This window comes from Chelonia mydas, chromosome 1 (assembly GCF_015237465.2).
Source record: "Chelonia mydas isolate rCheMyd1 chromosome 1, rCheMyd1.pri.v2, whole genome shotgun sequence".
Taxonomy (NCBI): domain Eukaryota; kingdom Metazoa; phylum Chordata; order Testudines; family Cheloniidae; genus Chelonia; species Chelonia mydas.
In genome coordinates this window covers 217,828,012-217,850,043 of record NC_057849.1, presented here as the reverse complement: position 1 = coordinate 217,850,043, position 22,032 = coordinate 217,828,012, and the positions used below count along the sequence as shown (strand labels likewise).

Genomic DNA, 22,032 nt, shown 5'->3' with positions numbered 1-22,032 from the left:
CCCCCAAGGAGAGAGGCAATTCTTGATTTAGTCGTAAGTGGAGCACAGAATCTGGTCCAAGAGGTGAATATAGCTGAACCACTTGGTAATAGCAACCATAATGTAATTACATTTAACCAACAGGGGGGAAGGGGGGAATGCCAAAGAAACTCACCACATTTAACTTCCATTGAAATTTAATTTTTACAGGTGTTCACAGTGACAAACATTTGCACGGGGCAAACAAATACAGGAAATAAGAGTGATTATTACAGGAGTAATTACAGCTGATCCTATCAAATAACAAACTGAAAGCAGAAAATGAAGCAGTGTTGAGCTGTCCATCTGACTCTCACCAACAAGTCCAATTTGCCTGAAATCAACCCTGTGTATCAGGGGTGAGGGAACATGGAATCAATTTATTTAAACAAACACATTTACTCATCACCATAACCAAAGAGAGAGGCAGGCAGCATGTAGCGAACAAACTTCTATTAAACTGTCCTTTACTGGAAATGCTTACTCTGTATTCCTGAAAAATGTACTGATGGGACAGTGTAGTGTTCAGCTTGTAAAACTGAAGATAAAATGGGTATGAAGACCATGTAGGAAAATGCTGCTCCAAGAAATGCTTGCAAAACACCTACAATCTGGAGCAATCCATTGCTCAATTCCAAAAGCTAACAACATTTTCTGCTTCCGTTCTCAGAAGTATTTTTATGAGCCCCAAGGATAAATCTTTTCTGACAGGGATGGTTTGGCAGTATCCACAGAACGAGGGTAACTCATTTGGAGACAAGCAAATCACCCCGGACTTCACTTCAATTTGGCAGCAGGCTTTTGACAAGAAGCTCCCAGAAGCCACCAAATCACTGGTCCATTGCATCACTGGCTAACAGATTGGATGAGTGGATATTAGCAGTGGTGAGCTGGAGCCGGTTCCCACCGGTTCGCAAGAACTGGTTGTTAAATTTAGAATCCCTTTAGGAACCGGTTGTCCCTCACGGAACAACCGGTTCTAAAAGGTCTTCTAAATTTAATGGGCCAAAAGTGGCACCTTAGGCGCTGACTCCATGGGTGCTCCAGCCCTGGAGCACCCAAGGGGAAAATTTGGTGGGTGCAGAGCACCCACCGGCAGCTCCCCACCCCACCCCCAGCCCCAGGTCACCTCCGCTTCACCTCCGCCTCCTCCCCTGAACGTGCCGCCCCGCTCTGCTTCTATGCCCCCCGCCAGGCTTCCCGCGAATCAGCTGTTCATGCGGGAAGCCGGGGCGGGCAGAGAAGCAGGCTGCAGCTTCCTGTTTAGGCCCAGGGAGGCAGAGCGGAGGTGAGCTGGGGCGGCGGGGGCGCGAGGAGCGCTTCCCACACCTCAGCAGGTAACCCGGGGAGGGGGGCGCAGGGGAACCGCTCCCCGCCCCAGCTCACCTCCACCACCCTCAGCCTGAGTGTGAAGCCGCCCAGGCTTCCCGCCGAACAGCTGATTCTCAGGAAGCCGGGGAGTGGGGCGCGGAGAAGCAGAGCAGGGCAGTGTGTTCAGGGGCGGAGGCGGGGCGGAGGTCAGCTGGGGCCGGGGGCAGGGTGGGGAGCTGACGGTGGGTGCTCTGCACCCACCAAATTTTCCCAATGGGTGCTCCAGCCCCTAGCTATGCTCCCCCGCCCCTAGGAGCCAGAGGGACCTGCCGGATGCTTCCTGGGAGCTGCCCCAGATAAGTACCTCTGGGACTCCCCACCTTGCCCCCCGACAGGTCCCTCTGGCTCTTAGGGGTGGGGTGGGCACCCACTACGGTGGCCCACGAGACCCTCCCGCCCAGTTCTGGGGGCAGTCAGGAGACAGGGGAGGGGGATCGATGGGGCAGGGGTCCTGGGGGAGGGGGGCGTCAAGGAACGCGGGGGGTTGGATGGAGCAGGAGTCCTGGGGGGCAGAGATGGGCAACGACCCCCTCGTGGGGTGAGGAGGGAACCCATTGTTAAGATTTTGGCAGCTCTTCACTGGATATTAGTGTATAAAGGTCAAGCTGAAATCAGGGTAATTTCCCATCCACTGAAGGGCCCCTGAATATAAAAGGCAGGGTACAGATATCATGTATAGGTCTCAACCAAGATCTTCAAAAATAAGAGGCCAGTGCAAGTAGTTTATTGATTTCAATGGGAGCTCAACATTTTTGAAAATCAGGCCACTTATTTAGAAGGCTCACATTGTAAAAAAACAAACAAAAAACCTTGGTTCTGATTTTGAGAGGTACTGAACACCCGGCTTTCCAACTGAAATTAATGGGAGCTGTAGGTCCTGGTCACCTCTGAATAATACATTCTTTATAACAGGGGTTCTCAAACTTTTGTACTGGTGACCCTTTTCATATAGCAAGCCTCTGAGTGTGACCCACTCTTATAAATTAAAAACACTTTTTTATATATTTAACATTATAAATGCTGGTTGCAAAGCGGGGTTTGGGGTGGAGGCTGAGAGATCGCAACCCCCGCCCCATATAATAACCTTGCGACGCCCAGTTTGAGAACCCCTGCTTCATAACATCTCTGTTTGCATTTCCTTAGTTTCCCCTCTAACACAGAATCTTCAAACTCCTGCCCGAGTGGTCTACACAAGATAAATTTTCTCTCATCCAGTCTTCAGTTCCAGTTTGTCCTCACTGACTGCCAACTTAAATACACACAACGATAACTAACTACCTATGCTACATGTGTCTGTCACCCTCCTGTTTATGTGCCCATATCCTCCCATAATTCAGAGCATACATTCCTCCATACCAATTATGTGCTCCCCAAAATGTTATAGAGTCTACCTGAGATAATCTCCATTGTGTAATGTCCTAGCAACATAGAAGTCTTGCTCTTCTTTGGAAACCTCTGAAGAAAATGTTTTCCTGGTGATCCCAATTTCCCCACTTCCAAGAGTCAATGCCAAGTCATCTGTTGGTTGGGATAAATAAGCTATCTCAGAGCACTTCTCTTACCCCAATCCTTTACTGTGTGTTGAACATTCCATTTTTGTCCACTGCAGTTCTGCATTACAAGTCTGTCAGGCGAAGACGGATTGTCCTTTACAATTTCGAGGCATCTCCTAGTTTTCTTATTCATCACGGATGATCCCTGCAAAACGAAAGAAGCATGAGACAAGCTGCAGTCTGCATTTCAGAACTGAGTGCCAAGGCAGTAAACAATTCTCTTGATTTCTGTAATATGTCAGGTCAGTGAAAGTGTTCTCCGCACACAGACAGAATAAATTTTTGTCACTGCATCTAGCTTGACTGTGGTCATAGGTAGGAAAGAAAGTTTCTTGGTTTGACTGAGTGAACCAAACTGTGCAGCTTCAGAAGGTGGAAAGTTATTATTCTAGAGTGAAGTTAGCATCAGGCTGCCAGTTAGCAATAAATTAGTAATAGAAAAAATACTTTGGTCTCATTTCAGTTGTTGGAATAGTGTGCAGGTGCTGGGTGGGGTCTGTGGCCTGTGCTATACAGGAAGTCAGATTAGATGATCTAGGTGCCCCTCTGGGTCTTAAAATCTATGACTCTATAAGTCAGCAAAGAAGAGGACAAACCAGTGAGACACAGCAGAATGATAAAGTTATTCAAATATTCAAAGCCTGGACAATATTTACAGATGTGATCCCTATAAATTAATCAGAGATACAAAAACAACAAGTCTTTTCTGGTAAACAGAAGAGTCTTCATGTGTACTGACAAAGAAAGATCAGAGGAAAGTTACAGGGAAATCTATAAAGCCTATTCAAATACAGTTACCTTCTTTAGAGTTCAGATAAATCACTGGATAGGTCTTTAGGCTGGCACTAATGCACATGTTGCACAAGGACAACCCTAACATCAAAGGGAACTCACTCAAGGCAGCTGGTTTTTCACAAGTCAATACTAGAATGTGAAATGTTTTCTGTAGGGTGGAGTAATTTAAAGAGGTGAAATCATAGCAATATCAATATGCTCCCAAAGCTTTACACTTTAATATAGTTTACCTTTTAAATAGAGTTGGTCCACCCAGCTTCAATGGGCCCCGCTACAAAACTCAGTTTTTTGTGCGTCACAGCATAGCCTTGTATATGACTTATATGAATTATAGGTTTGCTTTTAAGATGGATTGGCAGCCTTTCAAAGGTATCCATTCCCTACTTTAAATTGTCTCCAGGCACGTGTCACAAGCCAGATTAAGGACAAAAGAAATCTGTCAGAAACCCACCCTTCATGCCAGGTCAGTAACATTGCTGAGGTGGGTGATCTACAATGTTTCAAAACATTTTTCCCCGGGGGGCAGGCTAACTCGTGGCGGGGGGTGGGGGGAAAGAAAGAGGATTGCAACTAGGGGATACTTGGTTGAGAACTCTGGGGAGCAGAGCCAGGCTGGCCTGAGTTCTGCCAGGTCTCAATTCTCTCTGCCAAGAACTTGTCAAACTCTTCACCATGCTCTTCTCTCTCTCCCTGCCTACATTTTTATACCACCCCATCACAGTAGTATCTGAGTATCTTAGACCAGATCCCAAAGAAGCAGAGGGAGGCCCTGTGCCCAGAACTTGAGTCGGTCTATCTAATGATTTGAGGCCAGCTATCACTGCGGTGTTTTAAGTACTGCACAAAATTAAGGAACTCAAATCCCAAATCCAAAGGTATTTTTCTGGGGCGAGGAGTATGGCTTTGCTGGGTCGGGCTGTTTTGCCTTTGTAAAAATTGTCTGTCCTGGGTGAAGGCTTTATCAGATCACTTTGTACTGAACAGACGTCAGCCCACTCTGATCTCTTCTGACAAGTAGTAGCCAAGCTCCTGCAGCCGAGAATGGCCTGATCCCAGTGAGTGATGGTCAGAATCTGGGTCCGTCCTGCTGTGTTGTTGCTAAGGAGGCTGGGTGTCTTGTTGGGAGAGCGGAGGATAAAACAGAGTTTGAGGTATCCAGGTCCTGATCCATTAGGCGTGAAGCACCTGCTGTTCCCAGTGACATCAGCTTGGCTCCTTGAATTGCATGTCCAAATCCTACAGCTGAGGCTTCCCCATACGAAAATTGGTCCTCTTGTGTGTAAAGCATTTTAGGCTCCTTCGGGATGAAAGATGCCATTGAAATGTAGGGACATAGAAATTCACCTACCTGCTTAAAATCCCAATGCATGTTCAGTCCCTTTTTCACAGCCTCATTACATTGCTCTATAAATGGCAGGTCCCCTGTGCCAGGGTCAGTTAGGCACCGATCTACTGTATTCTGTCGAGATCGTAGGCCTCCTATATACATTTCTCCAGTGCTGAGATAAAACAAGTGCTGAAAGGGAAGGTTACATTGGAGTAGGTGAGCTAAGACATTGACGAAATCCCAAAGGAGGATATCAGACATTTGTGAAACTGACTAACATTGGATACATAGGGCCAAATTCACTGATATGACTGAAGTTAAACTAGGATGAATTTAACCCACTAGAGCAGGGGTCGCCAACCTGTGGCTCCAGAGCCACATGAGGCTCTTCAGAAGTTAATATGTGGCTCCTTGTACAGGCACCGACTCCAGGGATGGAGCTACAGGTGCCAACTTTCCAATGGACCAGGGGGTTCTCACTGCTCAACCCCTGGCTTTGCCACAGGCCCTGCCCCCACTCCACCCCTTCCTGCCCCCATCCCATAGCCTGCCATGCCCTCGCTCCTCCCCCTCCCTCCCAGAGTCTCCTGCACACCAGGAAACAGCAGATCAGGAGGTGCAGGGAGGGAGGCTGCCGGTGGATGAGAGGCCCTGGGAGTAGGGAAGCTGACAGGGGGCTGCTGATGTATCACTGTGGCTCTTTGGCAATGTACATTGGTAAATTCTGGCTCCTTCTCAGGCTCAGGTTGGCCACCCCTGCACTAGAGCTATGATATCACTCTTGTTCTCCTCTGTTCATAGAAAACAGGTAGATTATTACGGTGGAACTATAAACACTAGTGTCCTTCCTAGTGACAGAACAAGAAGTGAAGAGTGAGAGTTCAGTCTGCATCCCATTCAGACCTTCGCCTCTCTGCTGGAACCACCACTGGCAAGAACAATGATTGTCAATATGTGTATGGGAAGGGGAGGTGGTAAGTGAGGTCACCTCCCCATAAAGATGGAACTGACTTAATGTACTTAGACCATGATGGAATCTGCCCTGGCCTGCAATGAGCAGGAGGTCGGACTAGATGATCATGATGGTCCCTTCTGACCTTAAAGTCTATGAGACTACAGCCATTCATTTTTGATTTGGGATTTTACTTCATAGAATCATAGAATATCTGGGTTGGAAGGGAGCTCTGGAGGTCATCTAGCTAAAAGCAGGACCAATCTCCAATTTTTGTCCCAGACCCTAAATGGCCCCCTCAAGGATTGAACTCACAACTCTGGGTTTGGCAGGCCAATGCAACTTACAAAATAAAATGTAGTCTTCCCTGCATGACAGCACATGAAGAACAATTTTCAGGAGTCTATTTCAATGTCTAGCTAAGAATCCAAAGCAAAGGCTAACAAAAGATTTCTGGTTGCAATTAAATAGCTTGTTTTTAATACCTGTGGTGAGTAAGCATGACAGCCATACATTATTGGAGTGCTTCCGGGGACAGGGCCTTGATCTATGCAGATGTTCTCATTCAGAGTGTTTTTCATCTACAGAGATAAAACAGGCATATTAATGCATGGAATAACGACCACATCTTCCTGCTCCCACCACTGTTTTTGTAAGCTCTGCTGAGAGCTATGCTGGTTTGCAGTTTTGCTTCAGAGCTCTGAAGTAACGGGAGAACATAGGATGGATTTAGAAGAAGAAACTGTAAAACAGCTTTTCAGAGTTGACTTAATCCCAGAAAACATGAGAAGCAAATCTAAAGGCTTTTCTAGTGTCTATACATCAGAGAAACAATGGAGCTTGGTCTACACTACAAAGTTTTGCTGGCCTAGCTATACGTGCGAAAAAATCAGATCCACTGGCCAATGTAGCTATGCCAGCAAAAACCCCCGTGTAGACGGAACTATACTGACCAAAGAGTGCTTCGCTTAGCTAATGTCATTGAGGGAGGTGTTTGTTGGGATATGTAAGGGTCCTTATCTGGTAGCTGACATGATTCATCCATCTCTGGGGCTCAGCATGAGGGTCAGCACTGGTGGGCTCATGTCTCTCAGGTAAAGCATTATAATGCCTTAACCAAATGCCAAAAGGAATGAAGTGATTCTGTTTTTCAGGACTATGGCCATTCCTGTGGATAATTCCCACAGCCCTCTGCATCAGGTTTTATCGGCCTCGTTATCCAGCCCCTGATCCGGTGGATATTGGAATGCAACAGGAATCGAAGTATTACACCCCGGAGCATCCAGCCCATTATCCAGTAAATTCTGAAAAGCAATAGGAACCAAAGTACTACTAGCAGTCCGACAGTGGCCCTGGTATCAAAGGTGAACAATTCCTTGGTGGCAGGGAGGAACTTGTAGTTCAGAAAGGTGTTCATATTGTGGTACTGCATATCACCTGGGGTTCATTCCCTATCCTCGCCACTGTGGGTACAAAGAGGTGGGAGTAGGGTGCATTGCCTTACCCAAAGCACCCGAAGTGGTCAGTAAACCTACACTCTCCGTGCTATCACACACCATGGCCCACGGGGCACCCAAGGATACCCCATGTCAATCCACTCTCCCCTCCCCTTCCCCTAATGCACCATCTACTGACCCTGACACCCTCAGTGCGCGGTGCCAAGCATACTTGCAAAATGGATGCAGCCTAACCAATCATTTTTTCCAGTGGTTTAATAATGGCTTCTTACAAGCACCTGAATATACCCACAATAGTTCAGCAAAGTGGACGTTTAAGGTGGGAGGAATGGGTGGTCACTTAGGTCCCTTTGTACAAACCACTCAGGCGATTGTTTATGCAGGGGTGTGTGCCTTTCCCCTCTCATTAACCCTGCGGAGAAATGATTCGGCTCTCTGGGGAACGTGGACATCGGATGGAAATCTCACCCCTCTCTGGATTCCCCTAAATTCTTCAGGCATGGCACCCCCTTTTTATTGGACATGTCGTGCTGCCCCCTTTTGGACCAAGGGAAAATGCACCTTAATTAAACCTCTTCCCCCTCCCTACTCCTCCACCTCCCTCCAAATTGTCTGTAACACACCTATCCCCATGGTGGTCTACCCCCTTCCAAAGACCTGTGGTTCTTAACGCATCAGATTTATAAATATCTATTACTCCATTCCCCACTGACTGGTACCTCGGTAATGCATTTACTAACTGTTCTCGGTTTATCAAAGTAGGTGAAAGAATACTGCTATGGGCAATTACAAACTCAGTAGAAAAGAACACCCGAAAATGGTGAGCCCTTACAAACTACCTATGGGAAGGTGGGAACTCGCTGCAGGAAGCTGACTCAGCAGCTTGAATTCAACGCCTGGAACATGCCCTGGGGTTACTGGACAGGGTGGATTATTGCAGGGGTCTGCACTTAGCTCAGCTGACTGACTGTTGGGAAATGTCATTCAAACTCTCAAGAATATTACAGAATCCCTTACGAGTGAACTGGTAAACAGTGTGAAAACTATTTTGTGGGGAGAAGCATGTGGCCAGGTTCAACAAACCCTCACCAATCATCTTGTAAATCTCTTGCAAGATGCCCGCCGGGGTTCATGGCCATCTGGGTTGGAGGGAACCAATGTAGCAAATCAATTAAAGGTGTATCGACCCTTTAGAGCCACCTGGCAGACAGCCTTGGGGGACTGTACGCTGGGTCAGTGTACCCTTACTGTCAGGGGAGTGGCTGGAGGAAAATAGACCTTGCCCACCCTTTTACAGCCAGGGTTTGGGGCTGGATGCAAATGGAAATGGTCCCAAGAATCCGTGTGGCAGGTGGCTAATGGAAAATAATGACACACAGTTTCTAATGGGGTCCGAGGTGTACTATCCACGCATAGGCTTAGTGCAGGTGGGACAGGGAAATACATGGGAGGGATGGCCACAGAAACCACCACCCCTACAGTGTATAGAACCCATGCCCACTCAGCTTTGGATGGAAAAGGGAAATAAAATTTGCTAGGAGGGATCGGCCATGCTTAATGGCCAGGTTTTGGAGGGTGGGAGGCGTGTGGAGAGGGTGGTATTTGGACCAGGAAACTTTTCCTTGCAGCTAGAAAACTACACTTATCAGATTCATATACCAGCCGTGCGACTGCTTAACGTAACCAGATGCCCAATGATACCTACTAATTGGACTATGGATGAACTGGGACTATTTAATCCAGGTGTACGGGCAGCTCCAAGTCAAGCAACATCGAATGCGGGTCTTAGAAGCCCAGGCCCTTCGAGGAATGAATGCCTTCCAACTGGCTACTGAACTGCCTGCCTGATGGTACTTGAATTCATGGCTGCAATTGTTGTAAAGAAATGTATCTTCAAAGTAAAAGTGATTTGTAGAATATGCTAATGCTGTAAACAGTAATCGGGGGCGGGGATAATTATATTCAGTATAGAGTTATTAACATTCATTGTATGGGCGTTCATACTACTCAAGACGTGGGGGTGTTGTAGTAAATGTAGGAATTTACATACTAACTTAGATAAAAAGAGTGTGTTGTAATTTATCCAGTGCTTACTCGACAATTGGGTCCAGGGGAACAAATATTGCAATAAAGAAGCCCATACTCAAATCCGCCTCTGGGTCAACCTGCTCATTTCCTCTCTAACAGTGTTTTACGTATGCTGGCAGAAGAACTCATTCAATTAACATATGGTGCATCTCCATTAGGGGTTCTGGCAAAGGCTCTACAGTGTAGACAACTCCTCAGGGAACCCTGCTATAACACAATTGTTTGCTGACACAGTATAATCATAGAGCAGTCCCATATAAACCACATCACTATAAGCATCACCAATAGAAAAGGCTGATTTTTTTCCATTGAAACTTTTTGTAAACGTCTTTTTGATGAAAACAAAAAAAAATAATAATTTGATTGAATTTTTAAAAACAATTGTGTTCAGTTTCATTGTGCACAAAACAAAGGTTTGCATGCGTTTGAGTTTGCACTTGGCACAACCTGCACGTTTGAGTTTGCATATGGCACAGTCTGCGTGTGCCCAGTTCAGCCAGAGGAGGTCTGGAAATGTGGTCCATTGTTTTTAAATTGACAATTGTTTCTTTCACAGTCTGTATATTTTACTCTTCTGTAGCTATAGTTTTCCCCTCTATCATGACGTTTATGATTATTGTTCCAGTCCAAATTAAAACAGCAACTTAATGACTCTGAAATGAGTGACTAGAAGATACTGTCCTCCCTTGATTTATAGCTGTACAGCAGGCAATGATTACTTTGTTGAACTTTTAATTTCTGTGATGCGTCTGCATAATATTCTACTGAACCTTGCAGACAATTATAGGGAGAGATTTCATCCATTGTTGTTCCCTACTCTATGAGCATTCTTATGTGGCACAAAAATGTGTCCTTCTAAATATCTTCCTATGCTATGTAATGCGTATGCTTGTAGACATGCAATGGGCACAGTTTAGATATGCAATAGGTACAGAAAGTTTTACAGAAAGACGACACTCACTTTAAATGTCTCTAAAACCTCTAGTAAAACATACCTGAATATGACCAATTTACAAGAGCAACCCGGGTTAGACTGATCAGGAACACAGAAGAAATTGCCTTCAACAGCCTTCATAATACTGGAGATATCTAACTGTTGCATCTAGTCAGTAGACATGCACAGTACTTACTGTTCCGTAGCCAAGAACGGTGGTCAAAGGTATTAAATTAGGATAAACGTTCTTTATGTACCAGTCAAAGCTTTTACAGTTCAGTTTCTTTCTTAGCTCCTTTCTGGAAGAAACATCTCCATAGTCTATTCCAGGATTCTGAAAAAAAAACAAAACAAAAAAAACCCACATTTTTTCAGACAATTTTAAAAGTGACCTGCAAGAGGGAGGGGGGAAGAGAGGAGGGAAAATGGACTTGTGCCCCCACCCCCTTTTTGTTGCTTCTTCATAATATATAAAGAATATCTACAATCTGCTTTTAAAAAATCCCTGATGACTTTCACATTAGAAATTCAGATTGTGTTTTGCCTGGAAGACTCTATGGATGACTGAAGAATGAGTATGTCTATTGTTATACCTATAAAATAAAAACCAGCAGGATCTTATTAAAGGGAAAAAAGGCAAAATGCCACATTTATTGTGAATACAGAAAGAATCATAGTAAGCAGTTAGTTATAGCTATAACATTCCATTCAATTTCATATTTATTCACACATTCATTCACACACACACACACACAGGTTCTGCAAGGTTGTTATCATAGTTACCAGCCTTAGAGTTGCTCATGCCAAGCCACTGGCCAGGTGGCCTGGACATGAGGAGGGAGCAGGGCCTTGTCAGATGCACATCTGATGCTCCTGGAAGTTGGTTTGCAGAATTAGACCCCAAAGTTCTCACTTTCTAGAGTCCATTTTTATAGGAATTTCTTCCTATGTCAGTCTATGGGAATTGCTTCATCATGCTGTTGCTGAATCAATCAGCAGATGGCACATTCCTGACGGCTCCGTGCTGCCAGATGTTATCTTGTTCTTTGGTTCTCCCATTCTTGAGGCTGTTGGGTGGATTCCAGTCTGTCCTCCAGGGGTCCTCTGGTTATTTCCACTTGACGCCTTCTTCAGCCGATGGACACTGGATTCTTAGGCTGGCACCTCCCTAATCATTCAGTTGTTATCCACAGCAAGCATCCATCCACATACATCCTCTATCTCTATTTTAATCACAATTGTTAACAAAGCGAGATGAATACAACAAAAGAGCGGGGAGTCTCTGGGTGCTGTTTCTGTTGTTACAGAGTATTGCTTTGAGTCTCTCTCTATGTGAGTAGTTGTTGTTACAAAGAATTGCTTTGAGAACAGACTCTGTCTTAGAATGTACTAACACAATTAGCAGCTTGCAAGTTTCACGCATAGAGGGAGAGAAACAGTACCAAAAACCAAGAGACCTCTTAATTAGTAATACCCTGGAATTTAAACTATGGGGAATCAAACTCATTTGTGATTTTAATACAGAACTTCTTTAATATGATCCAACACTATGAAATCACAGATACAATGGATGTAAAAACTAATTAATTGAGAGAATAAGTGTTTTTTTATTCAAGCTATTTTGTTTTCATTAACATCTAGTTAACTACGCCACTGGCAAAAAAAAAAAAAAAAACTCCTTTTCTTAAAGACTCAAAACACTATTCCAGGTAAGGGTAACGCACCTTTGATCTATAAATTCTTCCATTAAAAAATGACTTGACATTCCTGATGTCTTTAAATGGGAGGAAATAAAAATTAAAAACAGTATGCAGAGTTTCTTAAATCAAGAAATAAAGGAAATAAGGTCACAAAACCTCCCACCACCACCACCTTTGCCAGGTCACATTTAAAGGAAAATGGCAGTGTACAAAAATGTGATCTGTTACTAGTTATGAAGAACAATAAATCACTACGCATTTTAAATGTGTGAAATAGAACCAAAAATATCTCAAAGTATCAAAGAGGAAGCTGCCATTTTGCTACGCTGGTGAGGTGTGCTTTGTTGATCTCTATGAGATTTACAAATCTAGCCAAGCTTGAAGAATGTAAGCACTGCACTGGGATTTACTATAATAACGATGTATAAGAAATTCCAGTTTGCATTATATATGGTATTAATTGGCATAACTTACAATGATATGTAGAGAGACTGTAGTTGAAGGCATGAGCACAAAAATGGAGGAAAGTTAAGGTTGAGCTTTCAACCATCTCTCTGAATTTCCTTAATTCTGAGTACTTGATTTCCCAACACAAATGTTTCTCAGCCTGCAGAGCATGCTGTAAGGGCCTCTCTTTCTTTATCCCTTGCCTGTGAGAAAATCAGAGTCAGATAGTGGGGATGTGGGACTCTACAGCATTTTGGGCATGGATGTCAATTAGTGTAGGGTGTTGCTGGGTCATTTGATGAAAAGTAACTGGCTTGCCTATTATATGTTAGTGCATTTTTAAAAGATATTAAAGGATGCCCAGTTCATTTGCTCTATTATCATAACTTGCAAAAATCCAAACAACATACTTTTTGTTTTAAAAAAGTTAGAAATTATTACATTGTTTGGGGCAGAAACCATCTTTTTGTTCTATGTACAGCGCCTAGCACAATGGGGTCCTGGTCCATGACTCCGGCACCTAGGCACTATAATAATAAGATTAAAGGTTTTAAAGGGACAAATCTCACAAACACCTCTGTTTGCTACGTCTGGCCTCATTATGATTTCTTGGCCTGCTTAGACCACTATTAGTCATTTGCTCCCCTACGAATTACCATCTCAGTTTAAAGAAACCAATTCTAAACAACCAAACAAGCATATCCACCTCAACAGGAAGATTCCATGCGAAATAAACCATGTATTTATACTCGTCCATCCATACTTCGGCCACTCTCAGGGCATTGCGTCTCACAGCAATGCTGAAGTCCAGCAAGTAGGGTTTGTGTGCTCGTTCCAGGTGAGCAACTCTTGAGCAGGGCAAGACTTCTATCTGACCACCACACTGCCAAACCTGTATGGATGAAGCAGCAGTTTCAATGAATGTGGATTTGGACTCGGCTCTTTTCACCAGTCATTAACATGATTTTGTTCTACACAAGTGACTAAAAATTGCACCGCAGATCTGCTCACTGTCAGCATTCAGAGTAATTTCTCCTGACTTTAACGATTAAGGGAAGTTTTCCGTTCTTTTCTTTTAGGCCCTGCAGAGCCAACACAGGTACAGGAGAGTGAGGTGGAGGCTATTTAGTCTTTTGCATCATTATTAATTTTCAGTTACAGGACCTAGCAGTTACTCCCGTGTAAATCCTTTGCAGGAGGTTATACAGGTGTCACAAAGAGCACAACTGGCCTACAGAATCTTAATTATGAGTGAGGGTGCAGGAGAAGGGTGCATATGCCAGGCTGTTTACAGGGCTGGCACCTAGAAACCCCCCTTCCCCCCCCATCAATCTGCTTACAAACTGAGCGCATTTGATACAAGAAATCACTGAGGGACAATGCAAAAGGAGCCCTACAATGCTATTTTTGAAGTCACTTTTCTGGGCAGAAATGTATTTAATGGGCCTGATTCTCCATTCCCCTGCATTTTGTGCAGTCAGATATACCAGCACAGAGAAGAGGTATAATGGTACCATTCTGATATGGTGATGCTTTACACCCACCTTGCATGGTGTAAATGAATATACATGTATCAGGGCAATGAAGAATGAGGCCTCCCTGTATTTTAATGTATTAAAAGTGGAAAGGAGTTCATCCCCTGTCAATCCCACCTTTTCCCTAGGTGGATCCTGAGTACTCTGAATCTACCATATTTATTCCTCCCACACTTCACACTTGAGTCCTTGAGATGCAGTCACTACCCTTCTAGCCACAGAAAACTACCTGGGATTCTCCTCACAGGATATCAATTATGTCACTTTAGTCACTGCAGTAGTTGCTGTTGAATAAGACAAAATACATTCTGCCTATAAATTAGATACTAAATGGCCCCTATTGCTGTAGTAACAGTGGGCACCTCACAATCTCTAACGTATATATTCTCACCAGACCCACCGACAGCAATTCCGGGCCCCAGGGCAGAACAGTCAATGGGCCCCCACCCCCACCCCCACCCCCACCCCCCCCAGCACGCACAAGCCGCGCCGGTGCCAACATGATCCACATGACATTTGGGCGGTGCTGCTCCTGCGCTGGCTGGTGCCCAGCTAGCTGCCAGCTGCACTGCTGGGCGCGCTCTTCCGGCACGGCCAGGGCTTCCACATGCCTGCCTGGTAGGGCTGCCAGCTATCTAATTGCAAAAAGCCAAAGACCCTTGCCCTGCTCCCCGCCCCACCTCTTCCCAGAGACCATGCCCCTGCCCTGCTCCCTGCTCATTCCATTTCCCCTCCCTCTGGTGCTCACTCTCCCCCACCCTCACTCACTTTCACCAGGCTGGAGCAGGGGGTTGGGGTGCAGGAGGGGGTATGGGGTGCAGGCTCTGGGAGGGAGTTTGGGTGTGTGGTGCAGGCTCTAGGCTGGGGGTTGCGGTGCGGGAGGGATGAGAGGTGCAGCCTGGGGCAGGAGGTTGGGGTGCAGGAGTGGGTCAGGGGGTCGGCACTTACCTCGGGCAGCTCCCAAGAGCGACTGGCACACCCCTCTGGCAGTGGCTCCTGGCCCTGAGTTCTTTTGAAAATCAGATTCCCACACTTACATTATTTATTTTACAAGAGAAGCAGAATTAAACGTACCCGCAGGCCAAGTTCCACATTTTCCCCTCCATATATATGCATTCCACCATCCAGTACCCCAATCTCACCCAGAAACACTCTATGTGCAGCAAGTATCCCCATAATAGAAGGGCTCCTGGGAAAAAGAATAGATACAGTTGGAGAGAAGAAATAACTATGAAATAAGCAGGAAGAGGAATAAACAAACATTTGAAAATTAATTATGCTCTTTTGAATTTCCTGTTCAGTGGGAGACTGAGTATTGGGCTCGTTGGGATTCTTATTTTGTTTGTGCTAGTTTGGGGGTCCCTAATAAATTGCTCTTTAGCTAGATTTGGTTTCTTCCCATTTCATTTCTACCACGACTCTTTATTTGGGTGTGAGCTTTCGTGGGTTAGAACCCACTTCATCAGATGCATGGACTGAAAATACAGGAGCAGGTATAAATACATGAAAGGATGGGGGTTGCTTTACCAAGTGCGAGGTCAGTCTAACAAGATAAATCAATTAACAGCAGGATACCAAGGGAGGAAAAATAACTTTTGAAGTGGTAAGATAGTGGCCCATTACAGACAGTTGATAAGAAGATGTGAGTAACAGTAGGGAGAAATTAGTATTGGGGAAATTAAGTTTAGGTAATGACCCAACCACTCCCAGTCTCTATTCAGGCCTAATCTGATGGTACCCAGTTTGCAAATTAATTCCAGTTCTGCACCGTCACATTGGAGTCTGTTTTTGAAGTTTTTTTGTTGAAGAATTGCCACTTTTAGGTATGTTATTGAGTGACCAGAGAGATTGAAGTGTTCTCCGACTGGTTTTTGAATGTTATGATTCCTGATGTCAGATTTGTGTCCATTTATTCTTTTACGTAGAGACTGTCCGGTTTGGCTAATGTACATAGAAGAGGGGCATTGCTGGCACATATCACATTGGTAGATGTGCAGGTGAACAAGCCCTTGATGGTGTGGCTGATGTGGTTAGGTCCTATGATAGTGTTCCTTGAATAGATATGTGGACAGAGTTGGCACCAGGGGTTGTAGCAGGGTTTGGTTCCTGGGTTGTTGTTTTTGTTGTGTGGTGTGTAGTTGCTGGTGAGTATTTGCTTCAGGCTGGGGGGCAGTCTGTAAGCAAGGACTGGCCTGTCTCCCAAGGTCTGTGAGAGTGAGGAATCGTCCTTCAGGATAGGTTGTAGATCCTTGATGATACGCTGGAGAGGTTTTAGTTGGGGGCTGAAGGTGATGGCTAGTGGCGTTCTGTTACTTTCTTTGTTGGGCCTGTCTTGTAGTAGGTGACTTCTCAGTACCCTTCTGGCTCTGTCAGTTTGTTTCTTCATTTCACCAGGTGGGTATTGCAGTTTTAAGAACGCTTGATAGAGATTTTTTAGGTGTTTGTCTCTGTCTGAGTGATCGGAGCAAATGCGGTTGTATCTTAGAGCATGGCTGTAGACAATGGATCGTGTGATGTGGTCTAGATGAAAGCTGGAGGCATGTAGGTAAGTATAGCGGTCAATAGGTTTCCAGTATACGGTGGTGTTTATGTGACCATCGCTTATTAGCACTGTAGTGTCTAGGAAACGGACCTCTTGTGTTGACTGGTCCAGGCTGAGGTTGATGGTAGGGTGGAAATCATTGAAATCTTGGTGGAATTCCTCAAGAGCCTCCTTCCCATGGGTCCAGATGATGAAGATGTCATCAGTATAGCGCAAGTAGAGTAGTGGTGTTAGGGGACGAGAGCTAAGGAAGCTAAGTCCGCCATAAAAATGTTGGCATACTGAGGGACCATGCGTGTATCCATAGCAGTCCAGCTGACATAATGTACATAATGACTTTCATCTCCAAAATGCACTACTTTAAAAGAGAATGTTCACACCACCACATGTGAGGTAGGTAGGGTGACCAGGTGTCTGGTTTTCGACCGGAACACCCAGTCGAAACGGGACCCTTGCGGCTCCAGTCAGCACTGCCAACCAGGCCATTAAAAGTCTGGTTGGTGGTGCTGAGGGGCTAAGGCAGGCTAGTCCCTACCTGTCCTGGCACCGCGCTGCACCCAAGAAGTGGCCAGCAGGTCTGACTTCTAGGCAGGGGGGCCACAGGACTCTGCATGCTGCCCCCACCCTGAGCTCTGCACTCCCATTGGCTGGGAACCGCGACCAGTGGGAGCTGGGGGAGGCGGTGCCTGCGGGCGAGAGCAGCATGCCAAGCCTTCTGCCCTCCCCCACCCCCCACCTAGAAGCCGGACCTGCTGGCCACTTCTGGGGTGCAGCACAGTGCCAAGACAGGTAGGGAGCCTGCCTTAGACCTGCAGCACCACTGACTGGGAGCTGCCTGAAGTAAGCCCATGCCCCAACCTCCGCCCCAGCCCAGAGTCCCCTCCTGCACCACAAACCCCTCATCCCTGGCTCCACCCCAGAACCCACACCCCCAGCTGGAGCCCGCACCCCCTCCTGCAACCCAACTCCCCGCCCCATCCCAGAGATCCCTCCCACACCCTGAACCCCTCATTTCTGGCCCCACCCCAGAGCCCACACCCCCAGTTAGAGGCCTCACCTGCTCCCACACCCCAACCCCCTGTCCCAGCTCAGTGAAGGTGGGAGAGAGGAGCCACTGAGGGAGGGGAAATGTAGTGAATGGGAGCGGCATAAGGGGGCAGGGCTTCAGGGAAGGGGTGGGTCTAGGGTGTTCAGTTTAGTGCAGTTAGAAAGTTGGCAACTCTAGAGGTAGGTGCGAAGGACTTGGAAGATGCCTGTCATATCTCATGAATGTTCTATTTCTTTGTTATTATATGGTTTGCTACATGGTTATAAGGGGCTAGATCTCAGGAAAGGGAGGAAAGTCCCAGATAAATGTTCTTCAGCAAACATCAAGACCTATTAACTGTGATGTTACCTCAGAGCAACCCAGTAAGATATATAAACTGTTTTGACCAAATTTAAGAGAGACACAGGGACTGTGGAGAAGCAGACTGAACCCCAGACCCAGAAGTGGGGGTATTCGGGTAAGCTAGGCCTATCTAAGTTGTAGGTAAGACAGTTATGCATGTACACTGTTGTGTCAAAACCCTTTTCTTGTTATGCTGTGTTACTGCTGTACGATGAAACAATTTTTTGTTTCGAAAAGGTTGTTTCACATCACTCTAGTCATATACTGGCCTCAGCTTCCCAAGGGAAGAACTGCAGGGCTTGAAGCCAATTGGGCCTGCTGAGGAGTCAGTTGGTCTTCAGAGGCCTGTAATCTGGTACTCCTGTCAGAGTGGGAAAAATGTGAGATTCCACCACAAGGAGGTAAAGAAAAGGCACAGGGCCTGTCACTTGGAGAGGTTGCACTCAGGCAGACATAGGGTATGTCTACACTGCAATTAAAAACCCATGGCTGATCCCATGGGGCTTGGGCTAAGGGGCTGTTTAACTGTGGTGTAGATGTTCAGGCTTGGGCCGGACCATGGACTCTAGGACCGGGCGAGATGGGAGGGTACTAGAGCTCTGGCTGCAGCCGAAGCTGTAATGTCTACATGACAACTAAGCAGCCCCTTAGCCCAAGCCCCATAATCACAGATCAGCTGGAATGGGCCAGTCATGGGTGTCTGACTGCAGTGCAGACATACCCCTAGAGAGGAGCCAAAGGTACAGCTAACTCTCAACTGTGACAGTAGGTAAGTATTATTATCCATTTATAGATGGGGAAACTTGGACAGACAGATTAAATGATTTGCCCAAGATTGCAGAGGGAGAAATGTTTAGGACCAGACTTAGAATGCAGGAGAGCCTGGATCCCAGTCTTTTACACAGACCACATGGGACAACATGAGATCTCTAATGTTACTACACCACTTTCAGATCAGTGACAGTTTCAACTCACCTGCATTTTGCAGATATCTTACCCACCCACGCGAGAAAACCCTATCCTTGTTAGTTTTAAAGGTAAGTCTAAAAACATCTCAGATGTCTGGGGTCTTTGTTCCTTCAAGAATACTATTCAGACTTACCGGACTGGAGCCGTTTCATCTTTGAGCTCATACCATTCTCTTGGTAATGGTTCATAGAGACACCATAGTGCCCAGTCAAATCCATCTGCAGCCACAGCATACTCAAGAAGTTCAAAGTCATCAAAGCGAACATTGTCAAATACTGGAGATATTATAACAGTGCGATCTTCTTTGATTCGAGACAGAATAGGTTCAGCCCTAAGATAATGAACAAATACGTTATTTTCACCTTGCAGCAAGTATGGACCTGATGAACCTTGGCTCCTGTCTCAGCTCTACCAAGCAATGACAGGTTGTGATGGATGACCAGAAAGGGTTAAACATCCTGCAAATTAAACAACCCTTAAAAACATGTGAGGAGATAATGTTTGTGTTTTTGTGTATTTACATATGTATGAGTAGGATCAACAATGTAATCAACAGTCCCTGTCTATGTTGTATTCTGTTAGTTCAGAAGATCAAAAGAACATCCTGACATTTAAATGAATTGTAAACATGGGATATCTCTGTATTCATCTCTCTTTGAAATATACTGTGAATGGCGGAGGAACAAGTAAATTGCCTCATGTTTAATTCATATAGCTAAGTACCGGTGAGGGATCTCCTTCAAAGTCATCCTAATTATTTTTTGTTTCCAGAGGAACTCCAACTTGCCAAAAAAGGACCTGAAATTGTATAAAAGACCCTTGGGTCCTGATCCTGTTCCTCTCAGATCTGCTTATGGCTTCATACAGGGGAAACTTAGGCCATAAGGACTGAGATCCCAGTTCTAACTGGATCGCTCTGAAATATAAACATTGGACTATAACCTATGCACTATTTCTGAAAGAACTCTTTGCAACTACAAAGCTCACCATCTCTGCTATGAATCTGAATCTTAAGAACTGAACTCATGTCTGTATGTATATTGATCTTTTAACCATACTCTCTCTCTCTTTTGTTTTGTAATACATTTTAGTTTAGTTAATAAGAATTGGCTGTATGCATGTATTTGGGGAAGACCTAAAACATTCATTAACTTGGAAGGCAATGTGTCCGATCCTTTGGGATTGGTAGAACCTTTTCTTTTATATGATGAAATAATATTTTCAGAAATCTTCATCATATTTGACGTGGGTACGTGGATGGAGGCCTGAGGCTGGATCACTTTAAGGAAACTGTGTTGTTTGAACTTCTGAGTAACCAGTAAGGTGTAAAAGAAACTGTTTTATGCTGGCTTGGTATTGGCTAAGTATTGGAATGTCCACCAGCTTTTGGGGGATTGTCTGCCCCATTCTTTGCAGTTCACCCTAATTGAGTGACCACAGATGGCCCACACTGGGACCCCAGTCACACAGGTTTTATGTACTACTAATCCATCTTTCTCTCTAGTAGCCTTACACTTTCTCCCAGGCCATCCCAGCAGTTCATGCACCATAACCATTGCTAATTACTCTAGCCATAATCACCTCTCTGTTACCTTGCCTGTCTGTTATACCACTATGTTGCCTCTCACCATAGATTTATATTGTAAACTGTTGGGGGCAGGAGCCTTCTTTTCATTGTGTATGCACAGCACCTATCATGATGGGGCGCTGATCCCTGACTGGGGCCTCTAGGTGCTATTGCAATAAAAATAACAACAACAAATAGGAGGAGTCCCTTGTTGTGCTATCTGTGACGAATAAGGCCACCATAGCATGAGATAGGGTGAGATTAGAGATGCAATACAGTCTCAGAGATTAAACGCTGTCCACTAGGGAAATGAAACAATGTGGGGAGTGGTCAAGCACTGAACCCAACCAACCAGGATAGACGTATGTTAGAGAGATACGGTACAGAAAGGGAGGGTAAATACACTGATCTAAACTATATTATAAGTACCTGTTAACAGGGACCTTGTCTCGGTTCTCTTTGTAATGAGCCATGCACATCTATAACTCTATATGCAATCATTAATTGGTAATAATAATTAACCATGTTAAATAGACCACAAGTACACATTAGTTTGGTTTAACTCCTATCTAACAGTTGATGGATGCTATTGCTCTTTACAAGTACCTAGAAAGGAATAGATCAGGACTTTGGTATTGAAAGAAAACAATCTGCATAAGTTCCGATTGAGTGTCCTTTTGTATGTGTATAAACAAGGGAGACAATCTCCTGCTCACAAATACAGATACAAAGAAGCTGGGCGCTGCTTGCCTGCACTTCTCTAAATAGCCTATTCTGTTATTTGACTGCTTCCCTAATTTGAATGTGCCAGTTCTTTTCCAAACCAGTGCATCCCTTTGCCAATCAAAAGTAAACATCCAGCTGGTGGCCTCTACTTGCCGTACACAATCAGGGCTGACCTTCGGGGTGGGTGACGTGGGTGACCGCCCAGGGCACCATGGGCACGGGGGCGCCGTGGCCCAGCTTGGTGCAGGGGGTGAGCAGGTCAAACCGGCTCCCAGCTGGGGAAGGAGCTGAAGTTGCAGGGGGTTCACCCAGGGCACCATTTTCCCTAAGGCCAGCCCTGTACACAGTGGCACTTTTTGGTGAGGCAGAAGCAAAGCCATGCACCTGAGCTCCATAGTTAGACTCCTCCCTCCCAGAAAACAATTCCCTCATGATCTTACCATCCAACATTTACTTCAATATGGGCATCCAAGATTGCAACAACATCAGCAGTAGATGCTTCCCAGCCAGAAATCCGAGCTTGTGTTAGGCCTTCTCTCTTCTGATGCCTCACAATTTTTAGCAATCCAGGATGCTTTGCATTGTAATTTTTTATCTGTTCATCCAAATTTCCTTTTAGATCCTCTAAAAATAGTATGGCACATTTTAGGGTGGGTTTTTT

At 45.3% G+C, this 22,032-nt stretch overlaps 1 protein-coding gene across 1 annotated transcript in view; it reads right to left on the bottom strand.

Annotated features, from left to right (window-relative positions):
- Positions 1 to 2,658: 2,658 nt before the first annotated feature.
- The window catches only part of GALNT8 (polypeptide N-acetylgalactosaminyltransferase 8), a 38,922-nt gene continuing 19,548 nt past the window's right edge, over positions 2,659 to 22,032 (bottom strand). The window contains exons 4-11 of the mRNA XM_007056942.4: positions 21,812 to 21,995; positions 19,212 to 19,409; positions 15,252 to 15,366; positions 13,349 to 13,534; positions 10,692 to 10,829; positions 6,502 to 6,597; positions 5,086 to 5,253; positions 2,659 to 3,087 (exon numbers count right to left, since the gene is read on the bottom strand). Coding sequence (XP_007057004.2) covers positions 2,929 to 3,087; positions 5,086 to 5,253; positions 6,502 to 6,597; positions 10,692 to 10,829; positions 13,349 to 13,534; positions 15,252 to 15,366; positions 19,212 to 19,409; positions 21,812 to 21,995 — 1,244 coding nt within the window. The 3' untranslated portion in view covers positions 2,659 to 2,928. The remainder of the gene's footprint in view (positions 3,088 to 5,085; positions 5,254 to 6,501; positions 6,598 to 10,691; positions 10,830 to 13,348; positions 13,535 to 15,251; positions 15,367 to 19,211; positions 19,410 to 21,811; positions 21,996 to 22,032) is intronic.